The 22404-nt window shown below is 40.4% G+C and overlaps 1 protein-coding gene across 2 annotated transcripts; it reads left to right on the forward strand.

The window, feature by feature from the left end:
• Positions 1 to 1480: 1480 nt before the first annotated feature.
• On the forward strand, positions 1481 to 19319 carry TBC1D7 (TBC1 domain family member 7). 2 transcript variants are annotated; one of them, XM_059478848.1, is made up of 9 exons: positions 1481 to 1628; positions 2943 to 3132; positions 3584 to 3707; positions 4368 to 4448; positions 7327 to 7514; positions 9128 to 9265; positions 10877 to 11022; positions 18127 to 18256; positions 19053 to 19319. In XM_059478848.1, the coding sequence occupies exons 3-9, from the start codon at positions 3596 to 3598 to the stop codon at positions 19137 to 19139; spliced, it is 882 nt and encodes a 293-aa protein (XP_059334831.1). In that variant the 5' UTR covers positions 1481 to 1628; positions 2943 to 3132; positions 3584 to 3595; the 3' UTR covers positions 19140 to 19319. The 2 variants fall into 2 exon arrangements, with proteins under 2 accessions (XP_059334831.1, XP_059334820.1); XM_059478837.1 differs by having other exon boundaries at positions 1583 to 1799.
• Positions 19320 to 22404: the final 3085 nt, after the last annotated feature.

Raw genomic sequence — 22404 nt, forward strand, 5'->3', positions numbered from 1 at the left:
CAAGTGCCATCTATCGATAAAAGATGTATTTGAGTTGAGGGAGCCCCAAGTGACCAAAAATGGAACCAGCCTGCCACCTGCTGCTGAGAGGAATTATTCCAAGATTTGCTAGGATTTGTACACACCCAACAAAAAGCATACTCCTGTGTGAGCTGGGTTTGACAAAAGCCTTGCCCATTCTGCAAGAGTGTGCTTTCTCCATGGCTACTTCCAAAGTGTGGGGCAAGATTAAAATAATGGGATGTCCTGTGCATTTGGAAATAAGCCCCATAACCGCAGCAGCTGCCTTGTCTTCTCTCTCTGGCACTGGGGAGGCCACAGCTCCTGTGCTGCGCCCAGTTCTGGGATCTCAATTCAAGAACGATGCTGAGGTGCTAGAACAGGTCCAGAGAAGGGCAACGAAGCTGGGGAAGGCTCTGGAGCACAAGTCCTGTCAGGAGCAGCTGAGAGATCTGGGGGTGTTGAGCCTGGAGAAAAGGAGGCTCAGGGGGGACCTGATTGCTCCCTACAATTGCCTGCAAGGAGGCTGTGGCCTCCTAAATAGGGGTCAGCCTCCTCTCCCGAGTTTCAGGTTGGACATAAGGAAGAATTTCTTCACCAAAAGGGTGTCTAAACATTGGAATGGGCTGCCCAGAGAGGTGGTGCAGTCACTGTCCCTGGAAGTGTTTAAGGAAAGGCTGAACTTGGCACTCTGGTATAAGCTGACAAGGTGGTGTTTGGTCAAAGGTTGGACTCGATGATCTCAAAGGTCTTTTCCAACCTAACTGACTCTGTGATTCCAGCACTTCAGACTCTTGCTGCAGCTAACTCAGGCACTCGATGGCCTCGTTCAAGTTTCTGCTCCTGGAAAGGGGCTCCAAGCAGGAAACTCCACTCCTGGGGCGAGCAGGTGTCCAGTGTTTGCAATAGCACAGAGGGGCTGGCAAGGTCCCACACATAAACATCACCAACAACTACAGAAGTACCCTAATCCCGAAGCAAAACCACACTACTAGTTTGATGCCCCCTAGTTTTGGCAACACAGGTTGATTTTTGAGACTTTCAGCAGCGAGACGTAGGTCCTTTATCTCTTCTGAGGGGCGGGATATTTAGCAACCAGCACTTCGATCACAAGCGCCGGAGTAAATCTCGATTTCGCGAAATGCACTTCGCTTCCCAGAGGTCTCTGTAAGTAACGCGCCCTTGGAGTCACCGCGGATGGGGGCGAAACCCATCATGACAGCAAACAACGCGGTGCAGCCCTCAGCGCACCCGCGCCAGGCGGGCAGCCGGCTCTGAGGGACGGATGCCCTCTGAGGGCAGAGGGACAGAGCTGAGGGGTGGCGGGGAGCACAGGCGGGGTGCGGGATGAACCGGGTGACCCCAAGAGGTTGCGGGACGCCCACAGCAGAAACCGCGACCCCGGACCGCGCCCATCACGGCAGCCCCAGCGCTCCGCCCGCCGCCGGGGCGGGACCGGCCCGCGCATGCGCCGCGCCCGCGCCGCGCTCGGGCCGCGCCGGGCTCCCCCAGCCGCCCCCCGGCACCTCGGGCAGGCTCCCGAATTCCCGGGGCGCATTGATCCTGTGCCCAAATGTGCCCTTGTTTTCCTCTGGGACTGTGACGGAGGTCGGGAATTGAGCCCCGAGGTAGGGCCGGGTGGGGGGAGCCTCCGGCAGGGCCTGCGGGGAAGGGTGCTCGGTCGGGGGCAGAGCGCGGTGGCTCCGCAGCCCCGGCCTGTGCGGCGTCGCTGCCCCCAGGAGTGACACTCAATGGTACCGGGAAAGCCGCTGGTGAGGCCGAAAATGCTGTAATTGAGGGTAGGACGAGTAAATTACACACTTCTGTACAGCACACTTCTAATGAGCTGGCTAAGGATTTGTTTTCCCCCTTTCTTTTTCCAGGGTGTAAAGATTGGAATACCGGTCATTTGTAGAACATGGAAATACAAATCCTTAGTTGGGAGGGAGGAAACAAACTATCTTCCTCCTTTTACCACTGAATAAATAAAACGTACTGCAGTTATAGTGCTAGTTTAAAATTATTAAAATAGTATTCCTGGCTAATAGGAATATTCCTACTGTTATTTTTCAAGTTACATTTCATGTTCCTGTTCTGTATCTTGTAATTTTTCCACAAGTGGTATGGCCAGACGTTTTTTTTTTTTTTTTTGTTTTTTTTTGTTTTTTTAATAGCTATTTTTCTAAATAACACTTACTAAATCCAGCTTTTAAAAATTTGACAATCTGAAAATTCTCAAAAAAAATCTGAAAATTTTCAAAAGTAGTTGACTGTCTATCACATCTGAAGTCTGCTTTTAAACATGGCTGTAATGTAAAAAATGGGCATTCTGATCAGTGGACCCTTAAATACACCAAACATGAATATCCCAGTCATTTTCTTAAGGATAGTGCAGCACTGGAATGTGTTGCAAGTAATATTTTTTTCTTTTTTCTCTGGTTTTAAAATAATATTTGGCCTATCTCAGAAAGCACTAATTCAGTCATTTGCTGGTTTGTATTTTGCTGTCTGATCTTGGCCCTGATCCTACAAAGCACTAAAACCAGACATAATTTGAAACACAAATAGGCCTTCTGGAGATACAGATTTAAATGTGTGCACTCTCTATAAATTGTGGCCTTTGTTTATATCTGTAAGTGCTTTGCTCCTGATGTGTACTTTGGTTCTGCAAGGAAAAGAAGAATTTAACTATAAAGCTTCTCAATGCATCATTCACCACTCTTTAGTCAAAATAATTTTTTTTTTGAAGTTTTGCTGCTGTCACTGGACAAGATAAAAGTTAAGATTGTTCTTAGTCCTTGGAGTTAGGAAACAGAATTTCTTATGTTTGCAAGCCTGGAAAGAGAATTGATAGTTAGAGGGCTGAGCTGAATTGAAATGTCATTTACAGTTGTTCTGATACACAGAGCACTCACTGGAATTTACCTTTGTCTCCACTACAGGGATGAGACATTTGTTTGGTTTTAGTGCTGGAAGAACAAGCTCAAGGCTGTGGCTGTTACAGCAGCTGGTAACAACATGAGCATTTAATTCCTATCTGCAACTTAAGAAGAAACCTACACACCCAGCCTTAGCCTTCCCTGTGCCACTGAGGCCAGCTCTGGCTTGTCCTTGCTTTGACTACCTTGACTGGTGAGTAAGAAACCTAATAATTTTACTTATGTGGGCAATAGTTCTACTTGAGTAGGGTTTTTGTAGTCAGAATTTTGTCAGACTTGTAACTGTACTTTTTAATGTTGGTTTTGAAGTACAGGGCATGGCGTAAAATATTTAAGTTGTTCTCCAGTTTTTTAAAAAACTTTTTGGAATTTAGCATAATATACTATGTGGATAATTTTAAAAAATCCCTCTAATTTTGTCTGTAAAGTTGGCATCTTTAGATCTTGTTTAGAATAAATTACATTTGTAATTGTTTATGTAAGTATGTGACAAAAAACATCTTGGAAGATTTAATATTCTGTAGGGTTTATTAATACTGTAGAGACATAGGCAGTAAATTTATATCAGTGTGCAAAATTGCTTGACCTTAAAGCAAAAGGAATGTATGTTTGTAAGTCTTCAGAGGAATTCATTGTTTCTTCAGGAGGAATCAGCCATGGCTGATGACTCTCAGAGAAACTTCCGCTCAGTGTATTATGAAAAAGTGGGGTTTCGTGGAGTTGAAGAGAAGAAGTCGCTGGAAATTCTGCTGAAGGATGATCGTTTGGGCAAGTTGCTCTATTTCTTGGTGATTAGGGGCTGGGGAGGGAGTAATAGATAATGCTTACCTGCTGTGCTTAATACTTTTTTCAGTTTTGCATCTTTCACCAATAATTCCTCAGTCAGTGCTAGCTGACCTTCGATTTTCAAAGACCTGAAAATCTGATTTTTAAAACTATTAAAGATTTGTCACCTTGCTTGTTTCTTCTTTTTTTCCTTCTTTCATTCTCTGTGCCCAAGAAACTTAAAGATTTTTAGAGAAAGCAATTTTAATCTGAGAATGCATCATCTCATGCTGTCAATTCCATCTAACTTCAAAACAATGAAGATGTTATTGCTTTTGGTCCCTGAGGAGTGCCACATCTCTGGCAGAACAGAAAGATAAATGTTGTCCCTTTAAAAAAGGCCTTAGTTATTTTGACAGTGACATGCTTTACAAAATGCCTATAAAAATGGTCCAGTCTCCTCCTTATGAAACCTGGAGTAGTTTTACTGTAAGTCAGGCCAATGTGAAAGCAGTGAAAGCATTTGTTGATAATATGTGGTGAAATAGAGAATTTCAATCTGCAACTAAAGTTTGTCATACTTACCTGGGTCAGAGATGCAAGCCTGTTTGTAACTGTGTTTAAATTTGTCCTGAATTTTTTTTTCTTTGCATTTCTTTACAGATATTGAGAAGCTTTGCACATTTAGTCAAAGGTTTCCTCTTCCATCCATGTATCGTATACTGGTGTGGAAAGTGCTTCTAGGTATGGATAGAATATAGAATGTATATTCTATATGTATCTGTATAACACAGAATATAGAATGTTATGTATCTGTATAACATGGAATATAGAATGCAGGAAGGTGCAATTTTTTCTTTTTTTAATTTTTTTTTGTGTTTGATGAAGTAATGACAGGATTATTCTGTATTACCTTGCCTGCTGATGCATATTTAACCTCCTTTTGTATCCACCTTGGATGCCCAATGGCAATTATAAAACAAGTTTTTGAGAACTTTGCTGAAATGTGCCTAGCAGAGTGTGTTTCTGTATTTAACTTTGTAACACTATCCAAGTACATTTATGAAATGAATTTGAAATGTGGATTATAAGAAGTTATCTATATCTGATAAGATATTCAGTTGTGCTCCTGAAATAACAGACAATGAAGTTGAAGTAAAGTTTTGATTAATTTTAGACTGAGTGAAGCATGGAATACATGTTTATTCTAAAGAGAAGCTTCGTGTTCTGCAGAATATCAGTTTCTTATGGTTTTGCTGCTGGCTTTGAATTGTATTTGCTGTTGAAGAAGATACAAGGCTGAAGACAAGTCAATAGTATCCCCAGAAACTGTAAAAACCACAAATAGATTATATTTTCCTAGAAGTGCACTAGTCAGATAATTCAAAAGTACTAATGGCTTTGCACTAACTGGTCAAGTACATTAGTTGACTAGATGCAAAGTCATGTCCACTTGGAGACAGGAGGGGTTTAAAAAAATCTTAATTTTCTAATTCATTTTTTTCTCCTTCCAGTTTTTTACATTTTGAAAGTTTTGGCTTCATATTCCTGATTATGTGGAATATAATTTTTATTCCTGTTTTTTTTTTTGGCAAAGGTAGTAAATAAACACTGCACAGAAGGGGCAAGATCTAATTACAAAGCTTGAAGTTCTTGGTGTTGAACTTACAGAGTAGTCCTACTTGATAAAAGGCTCTGCCATTAACAATATTATTGTATTCTGGGCAGTAGTCAGCATCCTTTAAAATATTAGTAGTGGGAAGTAGAGCATAGGAGTTTTGGACAAGCAACTCAGTACAGAATCCTTCAGCCAACATTATAATAGCAAAATACATCTCTTTGCAAAATTGTGGCTCACTGCAGAGCCAGGTCTTGGGCTGCTTTAGATAAAGGATCTGTGAATCATATGATAACACAAAACACCTTATGAATCAGCTGCATGGAAAGTTATACTGGTTCTAAAAAGTATGTTGTATTTTAAACCCAGAGTGATTCATTTCACAGCATGAAGTTGTTTCAGGGGAGGTTTGGGTTGGATATCAGAATAAGATTCTTCACCCAGAGGGCGGTTTGGCACTGGAACAGTTTCCCAGGGAAGTGGTCACAGCACCAAGCCTAACAGAGTTCAAGAAGTGAGCTCTGCTCTCAGGCGCAGTGTGATTTTTTTGAGTAGTCTTGTGAAAGGCCAGGAGGGGGACTCAGTGGTCCTTGTGGGTCCCTTCAAACTCGCGATATTCTGATTTCAAGTATTCCTACTGTTATTCTGTAACATGCCTTGGGTGAACAGTGGTTCAGGGACTTTCCTTACACTGCATTTCAGTGTTAGCAGTTGTTAGAAAAGCTGGTATTGAGAAGGACAGTTCAAAATATCTCCCCCTAAATGGCTGGAACCACAGCTCAGTCCATTTCTGGTGGGGGGTGTTATGTGACCTCTAAATAATGTTAATAATTTAAGAAAAGGGAGTGTGTCCTATCAACAAAACCCTCTCAGACATGTGCCAAGGCTTGCTGATGTCCCAGGTGACATGGTGTGTCAGAAATGCCTCTGTTACCGACCTGTTTGAGAATGACTCATGATGGTTTCCAGGCACCTCTCTGTTGTTTCAGCTTTGTTTTGCCTGCCTAAGGTTGTCCTCTGTGTTTGAGGAGAGCAGTTGGCAGTATGTACACACAGTTATGATGTTGACTCTCTTTTGGCGTATTGTGAAAAATGTCTTGCTTTCTTCCAGCTTTTGAAATGCAGACAGGTTTGCAGCTGGAAAAGAAAAGATAATTTTCTATCTGATGTGCTTGTTCCTCAACCCAGCCATTTCATGGTGTAACACTTGGCAGGAATATTTTTTTCTTTAAATGAGAGGTAAAAGGAGCAGGTACCTTGTTTCAGAACTGACTTTTGAAGAATACTTTGTTCTCACGGGTTTCTACACTGGGAAAAATTCTGCTCCACTAGTGATAGGGAAATGGCATTTTTTGCCTAGGTGTATATATGTTTTTATTTCTGTTGAAGTCTGTGACAGTTTTGTTGTGAAAATCAGTGCATGGCAAGACTCTCAGGTAGGGGAAAGTACTGAATTTGAAATGGTAAGTATCTCTGCTGGAGATGCTGTGTAATTTTCTTTGCCTTTCTACTTAGATATTTTTTAAATTTTTTTTTCTCCCAGAAAACTAGAAAAGATATTTGTGTTCTGCTAAGAAAATAACAAATGTTACTTTACAAGTGATGATGTGGCATTTTAAGTTCTAATCTTTAATTGATTCAACTGATTGATTGTGGTTTTTGAATGTCATTTTAGGGAGAATTAATTTCTGGTACAGTGAGTAAAGACTTTTCTGGCAGTAAAGTAATTATTACTGCAGTGAACAGTATCTTTGCATTAGTTAGTTGCATGTATATATTCTCTGTCATCTCAGACAAAGTGTAGAATTTGAGAAAATGAACAGCTAATGTATATAAAAAACATTCTACAGTGACTTTGTTTTCAAAATAAATGGAAGCTGGGCACAAATATGCAACTAATACTGTACTGAAAACTAGACATATAAAAAGTAGGATTCCTCCTTACAATTGCTTATATTTTTTTCTTTTAATTTTTAAAATTTAATTTAATTTATTTTTGTTTAGGAATCATTCCTCCTCACCACGAATCTCATGCTTTGGTGATGAAGTACCGGAAGGAGCAGTACTGGGACATTCACCACGCTCTCCATGTGATTCGCTTTATTAATGATTCTACCCCACAGGTGGATGTTTTCCTCCGCATACATCAGCTGGAATCAGGAAAACTGCCTCGAAACGTTGCTTTTCCATTGGTCAGTGGTGATTTTAACAGTCTGTTAAATACAGTACTTTATTGAACTTGAAACTGTAAACCAGTGAGAAACTGAACTGCAGGTCACCCCACAAGTGCTTGTAGATAGAGCAGGTAAGGTGAATGGAAAGCAGAGAAGTACTAGTATAAAATAAAGAATTTTAGTCAAAGTGCTTTTCTCTTTTCCTTCCCCTAAGTACTTATGTAAGATTTTATGCCTTAAAATCTCTTTTGTCCTTTTTTTCCTGCTAGGTTTCAAGCCTCTTGTACTCCGGGGCAATTCATTTTTTTTATAGCACTGACATGAAATGACATCATCTCATTGTAGCTCATAGGTTCTTACATTCCTGAAACAAGGGTAATTCAGAGCCTGTACAAGCAGTGATTTAATGCAAGTTGCAGCAAATACTTAAATTATTTGTTTTTAAATCTAGACTTCAGTGTACTGTCCTCCTTTTTTTCTTAGTCTGAACTGACCTGGGCTTCTGTCAGGTAGTGCACATACTCTGCTGTTCACAGTATACACCCATATGGTTAAACAAGGCTGTGTTGTGATGGTGAATTAGTAGTGTAATGATAAAAACAATGAGTGGTTCTTTCTTTTCTCCATGAAATAGGAGATGAGGAAAGGAGCCACAGAGCTTTCTAAGTGGATTCGTCCTGTAGTTAATTTATCCGTATTCACTCTAGCCCAGCTTAATTTGTAATTTTCATCTGTAATCGCAAATTTTGACATAAGTACTTAAAGAAAAGTTCAAAATTAAAAAAAGGTTAGACTTGATATGGAAAATTCAGTAATATTTAGAATTGGAGGATTGCCTGCAGCATTCTCTTCAGAGGAGGGAATGTTTTCATACACTTACCATTTCCTAGGAATGTGGCCATCCTACCCTGCAAATTTCCAGTAGAGAAATTTCCTTGATTTTGGCATGTGATTTTTTCAGTGGGCTGAAAATTCCTCCCTTCTAGAGCAGTATTGCCTTCTGAGCAAGTGTTTTGTCAGTGCATCCCAGAGCTGCTCTCAGGACTGGGGTGAGGTTTCATAGCGATGGTGTTTAACAGAGCCTCAGTCATTTCTCCTGTAACTCAGGTTTGTTTTGCTGCTGCAGAAAGCATTTGTTCTCTTTTCAGTGCAGTCACTGTCCCCTTAAACTTATGAGAGGTTGCTCTTGATGGTGGTGCAGGTGTTTTATTGTAGAGGCAGAGGGAGGTAGAGATGTCAGATTGATCTAAATATTTTGAAATGTTTGAGTTACAAGTGGAAGTCTGCTGAGTGTTTTGTGCATCTGAATGCAGAGAGTTCAAATAAGGATATGTGTGTATGGGAGCAGTCTGTGTGGCAGAGACACAAACCCAGTAGTATTTAGGACTCTCTATGCACTGAAGCGTATTTTGGTTTTAAAAGCAAGACAAGTCCTACTTGCTCTGTTTTAATAGAATCTGTCATCATCATGCAGCTGCTGCCCAATGTCTTGTTTAGGAACGTCAAAACAGCTTTTTGTGTATGTTGATTCCTGTTTTTTTCCCTGAATAGCAGAGAAAAGGAATATAAGAATACTTTAAATCAGAATAGTCCAATACTTTGTAGATCAATTTTTTTGCTTTGTTTTTCAGGAACCTGAAGATGAAGTGTTTCTTGCTATTGCTAAAGCAATGGAGGAAATGGTAGAGGATCCTATAGAATGCTATTGGCTTGTCAGTTGTTTTGTGAATCAGCTGAACAGCAAGCACAAAGATTCATTACAACAGCTGGTAAGGAAAAAGGATTTTTTTTTGCAAGGAGAAGCAGTCATAGAAAGCATTAACAGAGGGAGACAACTGGAGAATCAGAAGTGACACCCTTGGATTCTGTTCCACCAGCTACTTTGAAAATAGGGGAGGAGTGCTTTTTGCATTGTGACTGTGCTGCCTTGTTTAATGTAACATTAGAAATAGTTTTTGTTTGGTATGTGGTAATTTTCAATTAACTTTTTTCTCTAAAGTTTACATTGTATCCAGTTGAATTACATGTCTCACAAATTGGTCACTTGAAATTTTTCTTTAAACAATTAAAATGTCAAAAGTGAAGAACATCTTGATGTACATCTGCTGCTTTTTGGACTGCATCTCTGGCATTCACATGCTGCTCATTGGATGATAGACAAAGCTCAGTTTTGCTTTATAAATGGAGCAGAGTACTCCATCTTCAGAAAAACAGTATGTTGCAGATCAAGTTATAATAAGAAGTGGAGTAGATTTTTTGTAGCACTGACAATTTAAACACTATCACAGAATATTAATTTTGAATTGCTGTCTTCCTGATTTATAAAAGAAAATTTTGATTTTAATGTGTACTTACCAAAATTATGATAGTTCTTGTAATTCATCAAAAAGCCATAACAGATAAGGAATTTTTAGTGAACAATGTCCTAAAAAGTAAAAATATCGAGTACATGTGCACCAGCAATTGCTGAATAGAAATTTGCTGAGGAAAATTATGCCTGCCCTTGTTAGTTCTTCTGGAACTAAGAAATAATTTTTAAATCTACCTCTTGTATCTGTGGGTGGTACATTGAACTATACCAGTTCAAAGGAGAAAGAAATACTTTCAAAGTGTGTGTTTGTACGATGTGACGTGAAGAGTGCCAAGTGTCTCCCTCCCTATTTTTTTTTTTTTGTAACACAATCAATGTGCCAAGACTCAGTAGGTGAGAATATTGGCAAAGGAAACATTTTCTGCCTTTGACAGTTGAAGTCCTTAGCAGTTTGCCTAACTATGACAAAGCATAAAGGTAGTCAAGAATTTATGAAAATGTGTATTATGTTACATTAAAATTTAAACAAGATGAGAAAATCATCCACATGTTTATGCCTTAAATACTTAGGGTTTTTAAACAATAAGTCAGTGTCCAGCCTTTAATGGGCTGCACAGGGATTTGCTCTCAGAATTGCTTTTTTGGGTTTTGCTGTGTTGTGTGTAGATATTTTTGATGTGTGCTGAGGTGATTCGGTTTGAGGTGAATGAAACTCGATTTTACTTGTGAAGGTAGCAGTAATTAGTGCACGTTTAATCTTTGCATTGCTTGAAGCTCTGAAGCACATCCTTGCACCAGGGAATACTGCATATCTTGGAAGTTCTGCTAGTGGTCAGCAGTTTCAGGAAGCTGAGGTTGTTTCTTTGATTAAGTACATAATTAGTTAATTGCAAAAGTCGGTAACACCTGTATTTTGGAACAACTAAAACAATGAAGGTACATTATTTTAATATGTTACATTGCTCCATTACATTAATTGAATTGTTAAGACAGTGCTTGTCTTACAGTGTGCATTAACTATGAAGGTATTCTGATGTGAGTTACCTAAAATTTTCTCATCCTTTCTCAGCCAAAATTTCTGGAGCAGTATTTGAACATTGAAGATAACAGACTGCTGATGCATCTGAAGGCATGTTCTGCAATGAGCAAACTCCCCTATGATCTTTGGTTTAAAAAGTGTTTTGCAGGATGTTTACCTGAGTCCAGTTTACAGAGGCAAGTTCTTTTTCTTTTCTTTCTGTTTGTAACTGTATAGTCATTTCAGCTTTCTGTCACTATCAGGCAAAGAGCTTTCCATACTTTATCTGTAAGATTATGGTATTAGCTTTATTGCTAACTTGGAAATGATAAAATTGGATTTCATTCCCCTTGTTATTGATGCAAGATAATCCATCTCTGTGTGATTGTTTCACCTACTGAAAATAAAAAGAATGGAGCTAAGTATACCAGCTGATTCTGTTGGACACTTAGTACACTTAGTGCCTCTGAGGATGCAGAGCTCCAAACCCTCTGTCAGGGTTACAGAGCTGAGTGGTAGTCAGTTTTTGGGCTTTTGGACAAAAATCTCTGCTTAGGGAGTGATTGTAATATTGCATTAGTGTTACATGAAAAAGATTTTGGGAATGTGTATGGGTTTTGGCTGGGATAGAGTTAGATCTGGTCAGAGTACTGGTATAGGCCTGTGTTTTGGAACACAGGGATGTTTTAGTTCCTGCAGAGCAGTGCTTACACGGCATCGTTCTGCTCCTCACCAGCAAGGAGGCTGGGGGTGCACAAGAACATGGCTGGGAGGGGACACAGCCAGGGCAGCTGACTCCAGCTGACCCAAGGAATATCCCATTCCATGTGCAGTCATGCTCAGCAGTTCAGCTGAGGAGGAGCTTGGCAGGTGGGAGCATTTGCCTGGGGACTCACTGGCCATCAGTCAGGGTGGTGGGCAGCTGTTCTCAGTTGTATCGCTTGTCCCAGGTTTTATTTTCCTCTCTTCCTTACAATTTTTTAAGAAATTATTACTTCTTTTTAATTATGAAACTTTTTTTCTCCACCCACAAATTTGTTTCTTGCTTCTTCCCTTCCAATTTTTCCTCCATCCTGCTGATGGAGGTAGTAAATGAATGATTGGCTGCTGCTCAGTTGCTGGCTGGGGTTAAACTATGACAAAAAGTTTATTTTAATAAGTACTAAGGCAAGTTGAATATTACAAAGTTAATGAAATTGTAGGATATATCAGGATTCTGCAGTTACAAATAGGTTGTTGAGCTTTTAAAAGGGAAAAATTCTTGTGTGTGACACTTCACTGAAGGGCTTTTGAAATGAAGCCTGTATGATTTCCCTAATTCTGCTGCCTGAGAACTCTTGGAAAGCAGGAAATTCAAGCTTAATGTAGAGAAGCATCTCTCTGCATTAACAAGAGTTGCTGATAGCTGAACAGGATGTGGCACAGAGAAAACAATGCTGTCATTTGCAGCTGTCTAAAAACTTTGAGAAGTAACAATGTTCAAGAGAAACTTTACTTCGAGGTAATCACAGGACTTCAGTAGCTAGAATAGGAACCTAGCATGGAAACAGTGCTTTGTAAATTGCTTTGTAGAAAATGCTTTTGTGGTGGTAAAGTTGGTAATAATCTGAATAGTGGATGCAATGTTTGTTTATCTGGTACTTCATGTTCTGTGGAGGAAAGTGGAAAATGGCTGTTCTTAAAAATGTTTTATTTACCCTTATAAGAATAAGAAGATTTTAGGGAACAAGCTGTAAGATTAGAAATCATGCTCCCTGCTCTTGTTGGACCATGGTCTTTGAGGTTCTGTAGGTTTTATTATTGTCAAGGATAATGTTTGAGGGAAAAAACCCATTTTGTGAAGGATTGAGGCCTTTAGGTGCAACATGGTTATTGTTACATGGCAAGTTCTTCTCATCAAGCACCTGTAAGGCACCAAAATAGTCTTGTCTGCCTAGTGCTTGTGTGATGTGGTGATTGAAAGCTTTTGGTACTTCTGTGACTGCAGAAATTATGTAAGCATGCATAGTATAGGATGTTTGTTACAGTTTAGAGCTTAGAGCTCATGTGATTCAATTTTGCTACTGGATCTTATGGCTGTGGACAAGAGCTGAGGGAGGAATTTGTATCAGAGCAGATTTGCTCTCGGAAGATGGAGATTTTTTAAAAATTTCTGTTGAAAATTGAAAGTTCAGTGGAGCTATGTCATCCTGATGGTGTAAAAGGAGAAATCTAGATGAAGAATTTTGATTTTTGTATTTCATCTAGCAAGAATATTTGGCTTCAGTTGACTATAATATTGATTTAGTTTTATTTACATGAAATATTTTGTCTAATCAGTATGCATCTTTAACATTTCCATATGCTGTTTTACCTTACTGAAATGAGAATATTTTGATTACCTGAAATTTTTAATACTGTTTTTTCCCCCTGGAAAAGGTCAAAATTCTGGCTTTTTCTATCACTCTGGAATAAAAACAAATTTCAGTGTTGGTATTTCTGACGCAGAACAATCCCTTTTCCCTACAGTTCTTGTGGGAACATGATGAAAGTGCACTTTTTCTTGGCAGTTTAGGTTTGTGAATTATTCAGTTGTAATCATAATGGCCTTATTCGCTGAGGAAATAACATACTTCATGGGTAGTGTGTGACAGATGAACTTAATTAATGCTTGGAGACTCAGTTTGGATTAGGATCTAGAAGCCCCAGTGCTTATCTGAAATGCATCCAGATGTCAGTGTTGAAAATGCTGAGGTTTGAAGGTCTCCAGTTCTCCCGTGAATTTTACTTACTTTCTTGTGAAGTGAGAGATTATCTGAACACAGTCTTTTATGATTTATTTTCACTTATGATTTACCACTGCATTTCTTAGAGTGGCTGCTTGCTTTCTATGAACTGTAGTCTTCTCTGTCAAGCAGATAAATCTAAAATTCATTGGTTTTTGTGTTTGTTTGGTTTTCTCTAAGGTGTACAAAACTTGTATATGCTGTGCATACCTGGTAATGGTGGGATGAAGTTGCACAATACCAGTGCCTGACAGGCACTGCTACTCAGTATAAATACTGTTTTATACACACTTCAAGTTGCACCATAGGTAAAACTTACGTATCAGTTTAATGTAAGTGGGCTTGGAAAATACATATGGACAGGTTTCACCTGGAAACTTTTGCTTTGAGCTTATGCAGTGTCTAATACACTTGGCATATTATGTGATGAGCTTCTTAACAAACTTCTTAAAGGTGTCACATTGGTGAAAGGGAGGAACAGACCATTCCAAAGACTCTGTATCCCACCTGGAATATAGACAGGGTGTTTTCTGGAAAATGAACCAGCCTGTAGCAAAGGTTTGAGAGACACAGAAAGGTGTGTTTCTCTCTGAGACAGAGAACTGGATCACACCTTTGTTTTCATACTCATCATTGCCCTGTTTGTTTGTTTGATTTGTGCAGCAGCATATTTGCTCATCTGTTTGGTAAGCCCATGTGTGGAAAGCTTTCCAGTGGTGCTGTGAGGGCCCTCAGCTGGAGATGGCTGCTCATAAACCTTGGGGTCCTGTTTGTGGCTTCATCTCAACAGGATAAATGTCTCTTTGGCTCCCAGTTTAATCTGGCACTGTCAGCCCAGATGATTTAGCAGAAGCAGTGCAGCTTTGCAGTGTAATTGTGAATTAGCCAGGCGTTTTTTATGGCCTAATGATGCCGCCTACATGTCAGGCCCCTGCCTAATGTTGTTTGTACTCTGCACTGAAGGCTTGGCATTGGCTGGCTGCTGTTAGGTTATTAGTCTCTGGCAACTTGCTAGTGGCAAAGTATTTTGTCATTCTCCTGAAATCTTTTGGCTTTCAAACTGGCACTAACTCATGTGTTAATATAATTCTGTAGTTTTACACCTGTGATCTCCATGCCCTGCATAAATTACATTTAGTTGTAAAAATGTAAGTAATTAGTTAATAGAAACAACAGAAATATGGAAAATGTCTTAAATTTACTGTGGAGCAGGAGGACATAAGAATGTGCATGTGGGCTGCTACTACAGAGAAACTTTATTCAGTTTGCCTTTGTCTCACTGAACTGCTTCCCAGGTTTGCAAATGAATGGGCACAAGATCATGATAGATCAGGGTGAGATTTGTGTGAGCCTCATCAGGTCCCTCCATGCCCAGTTCCCTCTGGAAGGACACCCAGAAGTGCAGGCAGAGGAGAAAGCATTTGTTCTTTTTAGATGTCTCTTATCTGGATGGCTGAAGGAGCAGAACCAGGAAATAAAGTTGAGTATGTTTACCCTGCAGCGTAGGGAAAAACTGAGGTTAATGGTAATGTATCAGAAAAAGAGAGAGCAGCAGTGCTGTGATGCCTCCTGTGTATTACTGCACTGTGGTGCTGCAGGAACCTCAGAGAGTGCCTGGAGAATGGCATCCCTTCACACACAGGTGCACACAGAGTGTCCTATGTTGTCTATAGAAGAGGCTCAGTTAAAGTAAATGGTCTTATTTGCATAATCCTTGGCACGGTCTTTGCCTTTATAGCTTCCCATTTCTTTTTATTTTTCCTTGTGGTTGTCAGTACTGCTTTGCTGTTCAAGAAACACCTGCAAGAGTGTTCCTGTGGTAATTGAACAGTTGTATTTTACAGAGGATGATAGTCACACAAAACATAGTGAATTTTGTTCATAATATGTATTTCTTTTTCTGCATTCCTGTGTAGGGCTGTAGGTACAGTTTCATGATGTTTCTCTTATACTTTCCCCCTCTCCAGGAGTATCAAAGAACAGGTAAAAATTTGCAGTAAAGTTGATCTTAAATGATTGCTACTAAAAAAGTGAAAGCAGGACACCTGTGTATACACAGTGTATAAAGACTGCTGTATTAGAATAGGATCATCAGAAAATATATTTCCTTGAAACTGCTGTGATTTTTTTCCATTTTTGACAGTTTATGTTGTTGTTCCTGGCTCTGCTGGTACAGACAAGGTGCTGATGTTGATCACAGTGTTGCACAATCATTCCCAATTAAAGTTACTGGTGGAGTTTTACTGAGTGTAACAATAGCTGGAAATGTTAAGGAAAAAATACTGTGGCAGACACAGCTGGTTAGTGCTGACATCTCATTCATGCACTTTGCTGTGCACCATCTTCCAAAATTTGTGAAGACACTGGTGATTTAGATACTGCATCTGTTTTGCCATTGTTAAAACATTTGTTCTGGAATCAGACTAAATAATGCAGGAAAACAATAGAGTGTTTTCTGAGCATAGCATGTAACCTAATGTAATTATGGAGGCTGAAGTCAGAAGAATTGGAAGCAAAATAATGAAAGAAGACCGGGTATTTTATAATAGGATTAGTAAGTTTGTTTTCAAATTAACATGAGCTTTGATATGAACTTTAAAAATTATTTCCTGTTTTTGAGATCTGCTACTCTCTGTAATTGTCAGTTCTGATGCACATGGAACACACGGGGAAGTTTTTCTTGTGTTCTAAACAGATGTGTTTGGGAAGGAAAATGCTGTACAAGTAAACAGGAGTGGCCTGTACAGTGTGGAACAGAGCTGTTGTCTCAGTTTTCTCTTACCCTTGCTTAAAGCTTCCTAGACCTGACTTCAACAGCAAAGTAATATTTGCAGTGATCATTTGTCCTGGGATGCTTGACCCACAAATGAAGCAGTAAGATTTTGATCTTGTATTGTGTGTTGTTCCTGTCCCTGTGGGGATTATACTAATTGTTCAATCATAGCAAGACAGGGAATTAAAACTAAATTGCAAAGGGGAAAGAAATTGGCTGTGCCTTCCCCCCCCCCCCGCCCCCCCAATCTGTCCTTGTGGGTTTTTTGTTTCCTTCTGCTTTGAGAATAGTCCTGAGGATCTACACATTTGTTTTTCTCCTTTCTTTGTTATAAGTTATAATCTAGTCCTATGTTTGAGTTTGTGCCTGTTGCCTCAGATGATTGGAAAGTGCCTGGCTCCACCCTTTCTGTGCTCTCCCTTCAGGTTAACACTGATAAGATTCGCCAGATCCCTCTCTTCTACAAGCTGAGCAGTCCAAGCTCTCTCACCTTTCCTCTCCTTTCATCACCTTCATTGCTCTTGGCTGGGCTCTCCCCTCTTAATTCCTTGTGTAAAAGTGTGATCCTCCACTTCAGCTCAGCTGTCAGAGTTCATGTCATGCCTGTGTTGTGCTCTCCTGGCGCTCTGAGCTGAAGGGCAAATTCTTCTGAGAGAGGTCATACAAAAATGAGTTGTCCCTGGAAGGAGCACACCCTTAGATCCAAATCTGAAGATGGGCTGCAGAAGATGTTTTTCAGTCAGTGTTAGTATATTCAGAAATTATGGAGGACAGTGTGTGGTCTTTGTTTCCCCATATTTTTATTTGGGAGGAGAAATACTTTGAACAAGTGCCCAGAAGGAGCAAGAACTGTAATCCTCAGAAACTCTTTCTGACACAGCTCTTAAAATTCAAGAACTAAAAATAATGTGAGCCCACAAAAGCTGCCATCTGACAGATGGTTTCACACTGTTTTGTGTAATCTTTTATCCCGAGTCTCTTGAGCTGGGCCTGAGAGAGACCTGCTGGATGAGGGGTGATTTCAAATTGTTGCAGGCTAATAGTAGGTTTTGGTAGTGATGATCCATTTTAATATTCATCCAAGTTCTGTTGCTGAAGCCTTTGGACACCTGCCCAAGGAGGTCCAGGTATGATTTCACACGAGAGGTAGGAGTGCCTAGATACTTCTGAGAGTGTCTGTGCACAGTGGGATGGATTAGAAGATTTAATAGTTGTTCCTTGTGCCTAATTTAAACATCATGGACTATATCCTGCTGATAGATCATATTTGTATCTCATACAGCAATGACCTGCTTGAGATGTAGTAGTTTGCTATTACACCTCTTTGAATTTTTAGCAACTTAGCTGATTGAAGAGTATCTTTATTAGGCATGCTAATGAATTTTTTTTTTTTTTTGCTTTAGGAAAAATTCTCATCTTTACCACACACTCAGGTAGCTGTGTAGTCCAGTAGAGTAGTTGTTACAGTCCAGGCTATTAAGCCAAGTTTTGCTTTTTGTACTTGAGCTTGTAAACAATTCAATCTCTAAACAGCAACACACCATATCAGTACATTCCAATTACTGCTTGCCATCCCTCTGCTCTATACAGATTGAGGAGTTGATAAAATGTCTTCTATTTATCCTGACCCAAATAATTCAGTACATTGCTGTTGTTCAGAAAAATATTCTGGATAGAGATGGTTGTACAAAGGCTGTTCTAGCAGAGAAATAGGCAGATAAACACTGCAATAATGTTTAGTTATTCCTTTCACTTTCTTGTAGAGTTTGGGACAAAGTTATAAGTGGATCCTGCAAGATTCTTGTATTTGTTGCTGTGGAGATATTATTAACCTTTAAAATGAAGATAATAGCACTGAATTCTGCAGAAAAAATCACACAGTTTTTGGAAAATGTAAGTACTCTAATTATGCTTTGCATTACCTTTTATAGCTTATAACTGTTTCAGCCTGAATTGCTTGTCTGCTGCAGATGTACCAAAAGTTATTATTCCATTACTGAGAACAGTGTAGCAGTACTGAGGTGAAGGGAGAATGCTCAGCAATGAGAATAATAACTTCTTCTATCAGGAGTTAAGGCTTCCATAGAATTAAGTGATTTTTAGGCTTGGGGAATGTATTGTCTATGTTTGTACAGAATTAACAATTCTTGTGATACTAAAGGATTTTTCTGTGAAAGTAAGAGCAGGTCAGGTTCGGTTACTTTTTCTGGAGGCTTCTAGAAGGTCTGGTTTCTGGTACTTTTTTTTTGTGTCTTGCCTGAGTGCAAATCTGTAGTCTCAGTGTGTTTTCTGTTGATGTGAGGATGGGATCATGAACCTGACCCTGGACAGTAATGAGGTGTCTCAGCAGGGCTGTGGGGTCCCAGTGTAACCTAGGTGAGTTACATGAGACACAGTCTGTGGTCATGGATAGGCAGTGTGAGCCATGCCTGGTGTCAGGGATGTGTGAAGTGTGCCTGCCTGCTTGTCAGCATTTTGGAAATACAAGCTGTTTGTCCAAAACCTGGATGTAATATGGTGTGTGCAGGACAGAGGGATGGTAGGATGAGAGGACAGGGAGATGGGATTCTACTTTTGTTTTCTTTTTAATAAAGAGATAAAATCTGAACTGGAAGTTCAAAGTCTTTATTTAAACAAAGCAGTCTGAATGGAGTGCTCTGAGCAGACACCTTGCCCTGATCTTTTGCAGATTCCTCAGGACAACACGGACGCCATTGTCAGCAAAGCTGTGGATCTGTGGCGCACACACTGCGGGACTCCGGCACACTCAGCCTGAGAACTCTCCTGGCTTGCGACAGCTTGGGAAAAACTTGACTTTCCAAAAGACATTTTACCACCCTTCCCCCATCCTAGTGTGATGTTCTTCATTAACCCTTTTGTGTAAAGATGCTGTTAAAGCACGGTGACCTATATGTAAATATTTTTCAATAAATACAGATGGAATGAAGATACTTCATGATGGGGTGATGACATCTGAAGTTATGTGTTCATCCAGATACAGTATTTTGGTTGCACAGTGTGCTCTCTTGCTTTTGCAGAAGTAAAACTAACTCTTGAAGCAAGGTAAATAGATTTACTTGTAATGTAAAAATGTTTCAGTATGCCATCTTATACTTGATATGACTAGGTACTACTTGGAGGTATTTGTACAGTGAATTTACTGAATGTCAGCCTGCTGGCTGGTGGACAAGCATGCTTTTGCTAGGAATGTAATTGTACTCTTTTAACACTGTAAATTTTCCGATAAATGTAACTTCCCAAATCTGAGGTACAGGACATCACAATGACCAGGGGTGAAATCCTTTTCTGAAGTGTTTTAAAATACTTTTTATATGTCAGAACCTCTCTATGGCTGTATCTCCTTTGTTCTTCATGGAAGAGGTTCTAGAGAAGTGGATCTGTGCAGGTATGGAGAAAATCAGTGGGATGAGCCAGTATAATTGAGAATTACAGCCCAGTAATAACCAATGCCTCTGCTGAGTGCTTGGCTCAAAGCTGTTGTAATTTGATTCTTCTTGGTTTAGATTTCAGAATTAACTCAATGCAGAAATGTAATTCATGGTGTGAGTAAAAGTGGAGTGATTAGCCATAGGTAGAGATTTACTGGAGAACTGATCTTTTTCTTGTAAAAGTGTAAAATTCTATTTCTACCTCTTGCATAGACTAGGGAATTGTACATAAGAATGTGTTATTTGACTCAAATTGGTGCTTAGTGTGCTGAGTTCCAAGGATGCTTGCTGCACTTGAGAGAGCGTGTTTAGCTTGCACTCGGTGTTGTACAGACTTGAAATGCTTTAGAAGCTTTTGTTTTAAACTGGGACAGGTTTACCTTGCAGCACATTAAGGGGGGGAAGCCTGGGACTCAGCTGGGGTTACCCCTAAAATCCTGGGGAGTTGATCTCTGCTGGATCCTGAGACCTTGCTGTTGGTGCTACTGCAATGCCCAGTTCAGGAAAAGCGTGTTTGTGTCTGCTTTGGAATCCATTGCTGTGCCTGCAGTGTGGTGTAACCCATGGAGTTCACTTTGGGTGGGTGCTTGTTTTCCTCGTGCAGGCACGGGAGCTGGGCAAGGTGCACAGGAAAGACACAAGCTGTGTGAGCAACAGCCCTGCATCCTGTAGCATGCAGTGCACAAGTGTTTCACATAATGGCCACGGGTGCAGTCTGAGGGGTTGCTGGTGTGAAGGATTCCCCTGGCGTGCAGCCAGTTCACACCTCCCCAGAGGTGCAGGTGCATTACTGGGGCCTTCACGTGGCACATTACTTGGTCATTTAAAAACAAGCAGCGATGACACCGAGGGTGTTCAGCTGTTTCAGTCCTGAAAGGGAATCAATAACTCATATTCTGTGAAGAGAGGTGCACTGCATCAGGATTAGAAATGCCAGTCAGTGTTACTGCTTCCAGGCTTGCCAGTGGGTGTTCCTCCAATTACTCTTTGACTGAAGGCTCCAGAAGTTTTGTTTTTTTTTAATTTAAAGAAGCCTTTTTTTGTCCATAGGCAGGCCTGGAGCTGCACAGAAGAGAGAGATCAACTTACAGAACCATAGAAAGGTTGAAGTTGGCAGGAACCTCTGGAGTCCACATGGCCTGACCCCCCTGCCCAACAGGGCCACCTAGAGCTGGTTGCCCCAGACCAAGCCAAGTCTGTGTGGCTTCTGACTGTCATCAAGGAGAAAGAGTCTTAACACTTCTTTGGGCAACCTATATTTGATCATCCTCACAGGAAAAAACTTCATGTTTTCACATAAACAACAGCAATTTTACTTAAACATCGCATTTAATGTGGGATGGGTCCCAAAATGCTGCTCCACTGTAATGTCAGCTGAAGCTGGTATGTAGCTTTTTCATTTGTGTGTACCAAGAAGGGTCAGGAGTGTTTCCTTATTGCAGAGGTCATTATTTATTGTGGGCTATGCTGAAGAAGGTGCTATGCTTAAGAGAGGGCATGGTGGTTCAATACCATCCTTCTTCACTGCTGGTGAGAGGCATTTGTTTGTCTCATAATGAGTCCACTCACAAACTTAAGCTGTGGATTTAGAAGGAATCAGTTTATGCAGAAGATGCCCTGAATTCCCAATAGACTGGAAGTATGAATCTGGCTCGCTTAGGCTCAGTCAGTTTTCAGTGATTGCTCAGTTGCTCGTACACTCAGTGGAACATAAACCTTTAGCTGACTGCTCTGCTTCCCAAGGGAGCAGAATGGCACAACGGGAGCTTCCACTGTCCCCAGCATGTGACAGTCAGGGGAAAGTTGAGGCAAGGTACCTCTAATGTCCCAGCCTGGAGCAGAGTCCATTGTTAGGGAAGCCTCGGTCTGTCCCTCCAGACATTGTCACCAGCCTGGGGTTGGTGGTGACCATTCTTGCACCTCTTGAACTAAACCAGTGTCCAACTTGGCACTTCTAATGGGAAGTCCACGTTTGGTCATTTCTCTACTATGGACTTGTAGTGCCTAACAGAGAATGTTTTGAAGTTGCATGTAATTGAGTCTCCCACTGAAATCTTTGGCTAAGTAAGGTGAGGAAGGGGGGGTTATCTTTGTTATTTGTTTTCAGTTAACCTCTATGTCATCCAGCAGGAACATAAGAAGTTACCTGATGTTCATTTTTCCTGAGAAGCTTGAAAATGAGGTATTTTTCCTATTTTTACATAATTTCTCCTTGGCTGGCTGAGTATGTAACTGCTTGCTGCATACTTGCTTGTTCATTTAGAACCCAATAAGTGTTAGGTTGTTGTTTTTGTTTTTCCTTTATGTTTTTCTCCCCCCCAGAGACAGCACTGAAGCATTGACTTTGGAGAGTGAAAGCTATCCCCCTCAAGCTTCACCCTGCCAAATATCTTCATGGGCTTTGCAAACAAGAAAAAAAGGTGTAATTTGATCCATTTCTCCCCTCAAGCCATGCTCTCTCTCCAGAGAGGTTTAGAGTGGTGCCACATGTCTGTACTGTCCTGTGCTGCACGCACCAATTCTTTTCCAGCTGATGTCCAAATGTTGTGGAAACTCCAGATAAGAAAAGTAATGGCAGATGTCAGAGGATGA

Source organism: Ammospiza nelsoni, chromosome 1, assembly GCF_027579445.1.
Source record: "Ammospiza nelsoni isolate bAmmNel1 chromosome 1, bAmmNel1.pri, whole genome shotgun sequence".
Classification (NCBI taxonomy): Eukaryota; Metazoa; Chordata; class Aves; order Passeriformes; family Passerellidae; genus Ammospiza; species Ammospiza nelsoni.

Excerpts from the sequence above, each read along its gene's own strand:
- TBC1D7 (XM_059478848.1), top strand. The coding sequence starts at position 3,596 with ATGGCTGATGACTCTCAGAGAAACTTCCGCTCAGTGTATTATGAAAAA. Across the intron at positions 3,708-4,367 it reads GCTGAAGGATGATCGTTTGG|ATATTGAGAAGCTTTGCACA; the intron begins GCAAGTTGCTCT and ends ATTTCTTTACAG. Across the intron at positions 11,023-18,126 it reads CCTGAGTCCAGTTTACAGAG|AGTTTGGGACAAAGTTATAA; the intron begins GCAAGTTCTTTT and ends ACTTTCTTGTAG.